Source organism: Leptosomus discolor, chromosome 2, assembly GCF_034619465.1.
Source record: "Leptosomus discolor isolate bLepDis1 chromosome 2, bLepDis1.hap2, whole genome shotgun sequence".
Lineage (NCBI taxonomy): Eukaryota > Metazoa > Chordata > Aves > Leptosomiformes > Leptosomidae > Leptosomus > Leptosomus discolor.
The window spans coordinates 51,034,738-51,046,885 of record NC_141392.1 but is presented as its reverse complement, the minus strand read 5'-3'; the positions used below and the strand labels follow the sequence as shown (position 1 = coordinate 51,046,885).

The 12,148-nt window shown below is 34.5% G+C and overlaps 1 protein-coding gene across 1 annotated transcript in view; it reads left to right on the top strand.

Moving 5' to 3' along the window:
* The window catches only part of PACRG (parkin coregulated), a 239,031-nt gene that overhangs the window by 127,227 nt on the left and 99,656 nt on the right, over positions 1-12,148 (top strand). The window contains exons 3-4 of the mRNA XM_086461063.1: positions 2,863-3,034; positions 11,844-11,993. Coding sequence (XP_086317189.1) covers positions 2,863-3,034; positions 11,844-11,993 — 322 coding nt within the window. The remainder of the gene's footprint in view (positions 1-2,862; positions 3,035-11,843; positions 11,994-12,148) is intronic.

The following is a 12,148-nucleotide window of genomic DNA, read 5'->3' as shown; positions in this document are numbered from 1 at the left end:
GTGGGAGTTATTATAGAGCACAAAATGCTAAATAAAAATTGGCTTTATGCTTGGCCAGCTGACACTTCAAGGAATGAGTTAGAAATCAGAGTCCTTTTCAGAGCCATACCAGTTGCCAACCACTTACAGCTTTGGAACAAATTGAGAAGTGAGGAGTATACATAAATGCTTTCTGATTCTGCAGCTTGTCATACCTATATTTTGTAGAGATTTTTTTTCATAATAAAGATTTTGTATCATGTGTAAAAAGCAGATTTGTTTTTAAACCCATAAATCACATTCACCTTAAAGTAATACATCTTTCCTGTGTATATGTATAACTGTAAGACAGAATTGGTAGATAAAGCTAATATCTTTTATTGGCCAGTTATTATCACTGAAGAACATTGACAAGCTTTCGAACACATAAGCTTGCTTTATATCTGAAACAGGAAAAGCATATTTCAAGGGCAAAGAACAACTGAGAAGAATTGCTCAGAGTGTCAGAAATATCACAGCTTTGAGAAAAAATATAACTGGTAGATACAGTTAGAGGAGATATAGTGAAGAGTTGGAGAAAAGAAATGAGAGATTCTACTATATGTGTGTTCAGCAAAATAGTTGCAAATCCTGATTCAGGAATCTAACATGGATGTGTATCCAGCAAGGATATTTTTCCATGGAAATAGCTTGTAATTTTGAAAGAGTTGTCAAAAACCCATGTAAGGAATGGATTCTAAAAAAAAAAGAACACTCATACGTTACTAATTGCGTCTCTTTTTTTTTTTCACATAAAAGCTTTCCCCGGACACAAGTAGCTGTTGTAAGTTTGTTTTTCATTTTCTGAAACCAGAACATTCAATAACAAAAAATACAATGTAACTATCTTATAAACTACAAACTAAAAGTTAAAAAGGAAAATACTGAAGGACATCTTACTGTCCTGTTGACATAGAACAGGAAAAAATTGTTTATTCTTGGTTCTGCCTTTTTGCCAGTGGTTTTTTGGCCACCTGGCCACTTCTTACCTGATACAGGTTTCTCTCTGTAATGAACAATTTGGCCTCTGACTTAAGCTTGTCACCAGAAGTTTGTAGTTGCTATATTGCTGTCTTCTGTTCTCAGTGACTTTAGGGGCAGACTTCTTTTATCATCTCACAAGTGATGTCTGTAGCATGCTGAATGTCCTCAAGAAATACAAAATCCATCAATTTAGGAATTTAAATGTCCTCTTGTTTTGTGAAGATCTTCAAACATGGTTGCTTGGTATAGTTATTTTTGAACTTTCTCATGAATTGATCCTGAAGACATCTGATAGAGGTGTTTTTCCTTGTGAAACAAAAAGCCAGTGAGCAAAAATTGCAGAGAAGCCATCATATACGGTGGTGTGAAAACAGGAAATGTGGGTTTCATTTTTCCTTCTTCTGCATAGTTCATTACAGGGACTTGATTTAATTTGTGTAGATTAATGGGTATTATGCAATTGTTCCCTTTAGTTTCTTATAAGAGATTAACAATCAGTGCACGTGAGACTGTGTAAGTATGTAATTGGCACTACATCTGCCAATAGTGAGATGCTCACAGCAAATGTAGAGGACTTACTTTCAAGTGACTGTTCCAATTAATTTTCATTTATCATGAATGGATCAGTTTCAACACAAAAGACCGAAGCAGCCAAGTCAGTAGCTAAGATGTGCAAGACCAAGATTCAGATCTGCTCAGAGTCAAGCAGGGAGGAAAATGAATCATGGCTGCAAACAGAGAATGTATGTCTGCTGCTTGCTGACTGTGGTATTTACCCAAGAAGTGTAAAACCCAAGTTCAATTCTTAGATGCTTTATTTCAGACTTCTACAATTCGAGTGAGAATGTGATTACTGGCCCCAGATGAAGAGCTAGGCTTAACCTGAAATATTTTTTTAGGATATTCAGAGTTCCGGCTTGGTCTAATTGACAAGATATCCAATTCCAAAATATAATCTCACTGGAAAAATAGGGTAGTAGTTAAGAAGTACTTTAAAGACAGAAGTGGATGCCTAAAGAGTTGGATTGATCTCCAAGTCATTTCGAGGATCATAGTCTGTTCAGAGAAAATGGTTTGTTGTTGAATCACTTCTTAGCTGTATTCAGAGCTTCGACAGGCTGAAAGCAAACAACTTCTGTTTCTCTCTGGCTATCCTGAGTGTAACATCAGAGTGCTGATGGGTAGAAGGAAAAGGGAAGAAAACTAGGACAGAGTGCAAAATCACTCATGAAGTCTATAATTTGGCAAGGTTAGCACGCTTGGTATTTTAGGATTGGAGGAAGATTCCTATTAGAAATAGGTACCTAATTTCTCTACCTTTTTTCACAGGATAGACCCATGGAATTTCTTTAGAATTCTGCTCCTGAAATTAATAGGAAATAAAATTAGGTCAATATTCTAGAAAGTTGGGAATTCTGTACAAATATCGAGATTTGTGCTATGCTGGTTATTTGTTAGTTACAGGATTCTTTCTCTTATTTGTTCTTTCGAGTGTCCAAGTGAAGATGTAAAGATCAGATTTTTCTGAAATAAACAGAATGTTATTCTTAAAAACACATGGTTTTATTCCAATGGATAACTTACAAACTAAGGTGTATAAGCAAGAATATCGGAAACTGGTACTGACTTATCGAAAAGTGAAAATATATGAGAGCATATAAATTTTAATTCTTTTCTTTAGGTCTAATATTTCTGGATTTCAATATCTGGCCATAAAGCGTATTTGAGACTTAATAATATTCTGCAGTGACACAAAATGAATTATTATTTACTAATAATACCTTTGTAGATGACATGAATTAGCTCTTGGACATTGTATTAGTATTTGCATTTATTTGTTTATTTATTTTGTATTTTCAGGTAGAGATTGAAAAGCTGGACTATTTTTACTATCTGCCTTTGTTTTTTGATGGGCTTTGCGAAATGACTTTTCCATATGAGTTTTTTGCTCGTCAAGGAATCCATGACATGCTGGAACATGGTGGAAACAAGATTCTTCCTGTCATTCCTCAGCTCATTATCCCAATAAAAAGTAGGTGAACACATGGGAAAAAAAAAATCGCTAAAATTGCATTTATATAGTGTAGAATTTTTTGACAGGTTGCTAATTAAACAATAAAACATGACAGGCTGTACATTTCATGGAGATTATTGCAAAGATGAGTAAATTGTAGTGTGCAAGGCCAGAAGGCTTATGCCTTCAGTCACCTAGTATGTGCAGTAATCCAGAAGAACAGAGTGTCTGGTTACTGTTTTTCTTATTTCAGTGTGGCTCTAGGTCTTTGGGAATGTGATGTGACATTTTCTTACCTGATTTTGTTATTATGTAAATCCGTAACTGTATAAACCAGTTCATCTAAAATGACAGGAGAAATCAACAGATGAAACTTACGGAATTCAGTTTCTTTTTCTCCTTTTGTTTATTCCATAGTTGTCTTACATTTATTCACTAGATATCTTTTCTATCATCATTCTCATTACTTTTCATATACATATATCTATATAAATTGGGAGTTCTGCCTGACTACTTAATGTTGTATGTAAAATTTTGGCATTTAAAAAAATACTAATTTTGAAGTTTTTGTAATTCAAACAGTTTTTTGTAGAAAAACTATGTGAAAGGTAATAAATTATTTTAATACAAGTGTAAAACCACTAAAGGTCAAAGTGTAATACCACTAAAATGAAAACTTTTTTCTTAAAACACTTAGTCTTTCAGATATATTGTTTTTTCCTTTTCATTTTCTTTAGATCAGTACCTTGAGGAGATATTATTCTGAACCATCATCCTTCTCTAGTTAGGTATTAGGACTCTTTTAAGTCTACCTGCTACACTTGTACTAATAGATGCTCATACTTGTTAAACTTGGCGTCTGTTTCATCATTGATCAGTAATGGTATCATTTCTTTCCTATGTCCTGTTTTCCTGAGATGATTCAGCATCCATGCTAATACAGAAGTATTGTCATTGTATTTGTGACACAGAATGAATAGAATCAAACACAGTTTTGGAAAAGGGGAAGGAGAATGTAGTTTGGAGCCTGATAATACTGAAATAATATTATTAGAAGGGTCAGAAATGTGTTTTTCTTTCATTCAATTTATTCTCTGTTTAAAAAGATTAATTATAGATGTCATTATCTCTTTCTCCCTGAAGATTTTGAAAATGTCAAAAGGAATATATAATAGTCAGAATGGTTACTCTGTAAGTGACACTTGTGAAAGGTTATGAAAACAATGTTACGTTTTTTTCTCGCTACAAGGGAAACACATCAAGAGGGGAATAATGTCATTATCTGTATTTCCAACACCACCCAAAAATATTTATAGTAGTGTCATATTTTTTAAAAGCTGAAATCATTTCTTCAGATCCTACTCAGTTAGGATTTAAAAGCCTTGCTGAGACCAGAATCTAGCTTAGAAATAATTACCTGGAAGCTTTAGCTGTTACACAGCTTTTAGCATTATAAAGAGACTTCTGGACAAGAATATTTGTATGGGTTTGTGCTATAGTCTTTTAAATCAGTGACAATTTATGAGGCTGGAACACATTCAAGAATCTGCTAGCTAAATTTAGTTGTTGGTTCTGCTTAATTTTATTGTACATTTTTTATTTTTTTATTTAAAAAAAAGCTTCTGTATCAGCTTTAATGTGTAGAGCCTAAGTATTATCAATGATAAACGGTCCTTTCTAATTAACGCCATATTAATATAAAAAAAATACACCACCATCTCAAGGAATCTGAAAGTGTGTTCTTCTAAGAGTTTTTAAATTTGCTATGACTGTGTGATATGGCAACATAGTCAGACCTATACATTTCTGTGACTCAGATGCATCCACAATAAACTCAGCTGTGTTTTACGCATGTCCTGTCTCTAAAGTGTCCCAGTGGGTGAGTTATATCTGATTAACCAGTCTTCTTCTAGACCACTACCATATTTCTACTATGAAAGAGTAAATCAGTTAATTGTTAGGTAAGGTAATATACATAATGTATACGCAAGGTAATGACGGAGGGGAAAGGGATAAAAGAAAAATAAGTCTACAGATAGAAAGCTTTTAAAAGCAGTTTTCTCTCTTGCATGTTCATCAAAGGAAAATATTAATAAGAAGCTGCTCTCTAAAAACATTTTAAATTAAATATTAGAATTCTGTATTATATTTTAACTATTTAAGGAGAAATCTATCCTCCACCTGCCCTTGCTTATAGTTCACACTTTTTGAACTCTATATCATTAAAGATTAAAACTGTGTTATTTAATGAATCTGTGGGTTACTGTAAGCCCAAATTCTTTCGACAAATTTTCTTCTGGTTATGCAAACAGGCAATGACTAACAAAAGGCAGACAACTGAAATTAACAGGTACGGTTTCTTTCCTCAAATACCTGAAGTATGATTAAAATAACATGACATAATGCTATTTAATGGAAAAAGGATTGCTTTTTATTTGTTGTTCAAATTGAAAGGCACTCTTTTTTTTGTTTTTAGTTCAGTGGAAGAAAAAAAATCTCAGATTGGAGGCACTAATTTCTCAAAGAGAAAAATGTGCAAAATTTATTTTGATTTCTCAAAATAAAGACTAAAAATATATATTGTACCTTGCAGTGGTTAAACATGATAAAATAGTTGATAAATATAGTAATAGCATGGCATGTTAGCCAGGAAAAACCAGTCACCTGTATATGTCAAACTTGTAAGGAATCCAACTAAAAATAAAAAAATGCAAAATGTGAATACTTTAAGGTGTTAAGACTTTTTACTCCCTTTCACAGCAGATGTAGGTAAACGCATTGTCCAAGTTATTTAAACCAGAGCAGACATTCATAAACTGAAGTATATGGCCAATAGCAAAGCACTTTGTAGAGGTATTATGAAAGTTCTGTTGTACGCAACACACAGCACAATATCTTGTTTGCCAGGAAGATCCATATTGTTATTTTCATATTACAGACAGATAAAGAGGTAGAAGGAGGCTAACTTTGCCCCATATCACAAACTGCATTGTGGCAAGAGAGCAGAACAGAACCCAGACACGTGCCTCTGGGTGGCAAGCAAAGCTGCCAGTAGGTCACGTGAGAGTTCCCTTATTTTTCAGGAACAGAGGGATCTGTCTGGCCCCACTATGTCTTTCAGTGATGCACTGATGTATATCAAAACTCACTTGTGGCCTACCACTGCCTGTAGCCAGCTAAAGATAGCCAGGAAAAGGGGCGTGAGGGTGAGAGATGTTTATTGTACCAGGTGCTTGTCAATGGAAAAGTCCTGTTCTAAATTCTGTGCGGTCATTGTGGGAATGTAATATTCCTTTTGATACTCAGGTTTTGAGCAAATTATTGCTTTTAATATTACATTTGCCATAACAGATGCCAGATCAGAAAAGCCTTAAGTCCTTTTGCTTGCTTTCATTATGTTTCTGCAACTTCTTCCGACTGCAGAGTTCCCCAGATTCCACATGAGACACACGTGCAGACATAAACACTAAGGGGGCAGGAATTTTCTACACCTTTGCCTGGTATTTCTATAAGCAAAAACAAGGACATCCAACAGAGTGCATGGAACCACCTGCTTTCCTTTCAAAGATAGCGAGCGTGCTACCTTTTACATTTTCTTTGCTGGCAATGTAGGAGTTTCCAACACCTTCACACGCAAAGTGACCAAGCGTTCCAGCTCCCACACCACAGTTCATTGCAACTGACTTTTGCTAATGCAATTGTTTGTGGAGCAGCAAAGTGAATCTCACATTTAAATGTATTAAAAAAAATCCACAACACCAAATGAAAAATAAAACTGAAATATATTCAGAGTGGCATTACTTTTAAACTCAGATCATTTCAATGGTCCAGTTTATATCTACACTGTCACAAATGAAGGAATAGTACTCAACAGCATAGAAGTTGGAGTGAGCAGAGAAGATCGGTAGGAACATCATGATATAGCATTGCTAATTAAGAAAATAGTGTGAAATTAAACACTTAAGTATCTTGGATCACCCACTTGCCAGGATCTTTTCTGATCTGTGATGTGAATCCTAAAATGGACACGTAGGTGATCTGAACTTAGGCCTAGAAGCCGACAAAGTTCACATCTTTGCACTTAAATTGTAATTTAGATAGAAGTAATTGAAGTATTGTTTCCACACAGTTGCAGTCAGCAGACCAGCACTTCTGGTTGAGTCTAAAAAGAATAATCTCCATTCTAAGATACACTGAAGTTTTCCTTTTCAAGGCTTTTTCCATGCTGTTAAAAATCCCATATGTGACACAGTAGATCAAGGATACCTTAATCTTTGTTGAAAACGTTTCATTAAGGGAAACAGATTTTTTGTGAGTCAGATACAGGGAAATGCACAGAGCAGTCCTCCCTCAGTGTCACCTACAGAGTCTTTTCCTTTTTAATGTTTAATAAATTTCTAAATTAAACTGATTTCTGTTTCCTTATTCTCCACGTTCTATTTGCATCTAAAATGCGGATTGTTGTCTTGGACAGTTAATTCCCATTTAATGTCAAATCAATGTCACTGTTGCATTTAGATAAGTAAAGCTGAACCTGTTGCTAGCAGTTGTTCTAAGCACAGTTATATTTCTCCTCATACATCTTCATTGTATTTAAGAGTACTTAATAATCATTAAATGAGAACGAGTTCTGGTTGTTAAGACCACGGACTGAAATTTAACTCTAAACAAACATGGTTTTATAGACTTAAAATGTTTTTAAAGAAAGCAAAGGTCTCTGATTTAAAAAACAAAAAAAAAGTCTTGATTTTTAAATACCAAAGCATTTCTCCTCTGTAGGCTCCATCAACCAGTACAAGTGATTGCAATTAGAAGGTTTATGTTAGATTCTTCTGCTCAAAACTGGTCATTTCAGATAGTTTCAAAAGGTGTAGAAAATAGGTTCTTTATTACTCCTTTTTACTTCTGTTTTCCAACTAATAAAGATAAATCTCATCCATGTTTGGAAAGCGAAATCTTCAAGCAACATCTCTCACTTTTGAAGTTGGAGTTTGAGCTATTGTCTCCTGAATTTATTAATTTATTATTATTTAATATTTATTAGTACTGAATTTCAGATGCCATTTTATCACCCACTAAATAAAAAATGGAAACTGTCAGTGCATTTCTAAACATAGATTCACAGGTGTATTTGAAAAAGGGATTTAATATAATTAAAGGTCAGTGCAAATTAAAGAGAATTGAATTATCAACATAACTTCAAATATAACTACCAAAATCTAAACTTTACTATTTAGAGAAGAGATGGAAGTTTGGGGAATATGATTCGATTCTGTAAAGTTTAGGCTATCAATGTGGTATCTGGGGAAGAACATTCTGATGCGATCTCTTCTGTGAAAATCCATTGTGTTATGAAAAAGATCCATTGCAGACTGGGAGGAATGCTGTCACGTTTTCTGGCTTATAAAATGTATCAGTCCCAAAGATGAGAACTCTGACTTCTATTATAGGCAACATCTGAGACTGAGATAAGATTTTCCACACTGCTAAGTAAAAATAAAAGATAAAAATAAAAAATATCAACTTATATAGGTTCTAGGTCTTTTTCTTTGAGATGTTAGAAGTGTTACTCAAGGAAAACACTTGAAAATTTTAAAATAATTATTTCTATTACTTTGTATGTAAGCTGCTTCTCTCTAAATGGATGAGCAAATAAGTGGCATATGTCTTAAGAAAAATCTCTGCTCTTAAAGGAAATCCACAAAATAAAATTCTAAATTTACATCAATTGCCAATAAAATTTTTAAAAAAAAAAATCACTGAATCTGTCAATGAGTTGGTATTGTGTATCAGGAAGTTATGATGAACTTCAAACAATACTTTTTTTGAAAAACTGTAGCAGTACAAAATTAAATATGTTTGAACTAAATACTTCATTATATACTTACACTGAGCAATTGTTTAAGCTGTAGAGTCTCATAGAAAAGTGTGTATCCTAATCACAGGCAAAATCGTCAAGTTTATATACCATTGAAGCAGAAAGCATCAGAACTAACAAACACCAGAGCTGATTTTATTAGGTTTGGGGTTTTTTCAAGCTTGCTGCTTAAGAGAATTGTACAATAAAAATTCATGTAGACTAGATGACCTAAAGGGAAATACATACCGTTGAGAGAGGTAAGTCCTCTAAAAACCCTTTAGGGACCAGAAAGGTAGCTTTAACTGAGAAGCAAACCAGTGATTCACTTTGCTGTTATTGTGAAGATCCACGTTTTAGAGCAAACTTCTAGGTCAAGAGGCAACAGCCTAGCATGCTTTCAAATTGGAGTACTTTGAATATTATGCATGTTTCCTTCTTTAGGGATATGTAGTTATATTGTACTGAGTTTTAAATTGTCTACTTTATTCCTGTGTAAGGATACTAGTACTTTCTTCCGTTTCTGTTAACCTCTGCATATCACTGACATTTTTCAAAATGTTGAAATGAACTTAGTTCATATACTGCATTAAAATTTTCTTTCTTTGATTCATGTGGGAGAATGGTCTGCGGTGATGTAGCACAGAAAATAATTAGCAGATTTTTAAAAGATAAACATATGTTTGAAATTGATGTATCCTTGGGGCAGGGACGGTCTCTAATTAAATGTTTATACAATGCCTAATATAATCAAGCCAGGAGCTGGTTGACTGCTATGCATGCCACAGTCCAAATATTTAATAATAATAACAACAGTTCTGCAGTCAATTTGGTCTTACTTTTGATATTTACAAGTGTTTTCCTAACAGACACTGCAGATTTCTGCAATATGAAGGGCTTCAGGCTCAAATTCTGCTGTTTGTTTGATTCTACCATATCCATCACTTTAGTACTCAAAATCTTGATCCAAATTCTGTCTGCTTTTTTGTGTGTCAAATGGAGGATGGGATGCCCCTGTTTTGAGGGAGGTGGGACAAGTATCCAACTGATTTTCTAGTATGCAGATGAAACAAGTGCCAGTATTACTGTTTAACGTTCCAGCAAGCACTCCTACAGCACAACTCACATGTAAAGAAACTTGCATGACAGGTTCTGTGATGAGCTGTTCTTTGAAAACATCCTTCTGGATTCAGTATGTGTTCAGTTTGCTGCACGCATTGGAATGCCTTCTCAGTCATGAGGCATAATTCACACTCTTGACTTTATTAAGGAGTTAATCTTAACCAGGACAGTCCTGGCTTCCACTCAAACCAGGGTTGTCTTTGCACAAGACAGAATGCTGAAAACCTTTGTGAAAACCTTTGGGAGCCACCAGCTGCCGAAAAAAATTCTCCCTAGGGGTGGCTGGACAGCCATTTCCACTTACATGACACCCTCTGCATGGCTGAAAATAAGGTCTCTCATCCTCTAGGACAGCTTCTACAGTCAGCAAGAACTATTTCTGGAAATGGATACAATTTATTGGTTAAGGAGTAAGAAGCTGTAATTTCTGTCATTGATTAATTTAAGTTCATTAATGTTTGTATGAATAATTCATTTTATTAATTTTATTCACGTTTGTATGAATTCATTCATACAAATGAACACAAATATTCATTCATGTTTGGTGAATAACTAATAATTATTGTACTGAAAATTACAACTGTTAATGATAATTTCCCTATTAGTTTGGTTAGCTACTCTTTCTGTGTATGACAATTTAGTCATGAATAAACCTATATGTTGGAACCCCAGAGCTCCTGTGTGAGAATACTGCTTCGTTCCCTACATGACGGCGTTCCTGTGCACTTACAAAACGCAGTGCCAGAAATACTGAATCCTATTACTTCAGTGTGAATAGGCAGTTCTTGAAGAAGTTCTTAGTAACTCCTTTTCAAATTTTGGTGTGTTCTTTATTATAATTCTTTTCAAGTGCTTATGTTATGTTATATTGAATCACATATTTATATACTTCTGTAGTTGTAAAAAATATGGCATTGAATATGAGCTTATCTTTTACAGTTTTTGCTTTTCCAGTACAGTGATGTAAATGTCTATGTAAGTGGGCAGAACACTGGAGAATATACCAATATATAATAGCGTACCAAATTTGACAACTGCTTCCAGCTGCGTAATTTCAGAGGAGGTTTTATAACTAGAGGGATTTTGCCAGAAAAAAAGAAAATATATTTCAAGCATGACTCATTTTTAATTACAAAAGAGAATGCAAAGTACTTGCTTCTAGTAAAATTAAAAGAGAAACAAAAGGTATTTATGAAATGTCTTAGTGTCATAAGATTAGAAGCATGACACTGAAAGCTAAGAGAAAAATCTAAGTAGGCAAGACAAAATCTTTTTTTTTTTTTCCTAGAGTGTTTGTCTTTTAAAAAAAGCCTACAAGGTTTTTTTTGTGGGTTTTTTTCCTATAAACATTTGCTTCATTGTACTGATTCTCAGAATAGTAGGAATTGTTAGTTGAATGAATAAAATGGTCATGAAATAAATGAGTACAAACATACAAACACTAATTGTTGCACTAGAATGTATCTGTTGTCAACCTTTGCAGGTTGTCTTGCAGTTGTACAGTTCCATTGGCCCCAAATGGTACTTACTGAACATTTATTTTTTATTTGTTTGGACCACACCAGTATTACACAGGCAGCATGAGGGAATAAAGAGCTGCATTCTTTGGGTTACTGAAGAGTCAGCACAAATTGTGGGAACAAATAACAATCAGACAAGGCAGTGTTTTATAGCATGAGGACTGCAATCCATCTTTAGGATCTTTCAAAGCTGGGCTAATAGAGGCCCGCTTACAATCCCCAGCAGAGTACTGTTTAATTAAATTTGTCCATTAGATGACACCTCCCCCTCCCTCTACATTTTAGAAATTAATTCTGCTTTCTGCCTGTTGTTCTTTCTACATCACAGATGCACTGAGCCTTCGTAACCGACAGGTCATCTGCATCACACTGAAAGTCCTCCAGCACCTGGTGGTGTCAGCTGACATGGTGGGGGAGGCCTTGGTGCCCTATTATCGGCAAATCCTCCCTGTCCTAAACATCTTTAAGAATATGAATGGTGAGTTATCCTAATAGACACTGTGTCTTTCAACTCCTAAGGTAAAAGGAGGCTTGAGGCAGGGTTAATTAACAATGTAGTTAAGATTTATTACTGTATATAAACTCAAATCCATTTGGAGCTCTAAATAATGTAACCCCCCCTCTTACTATTCC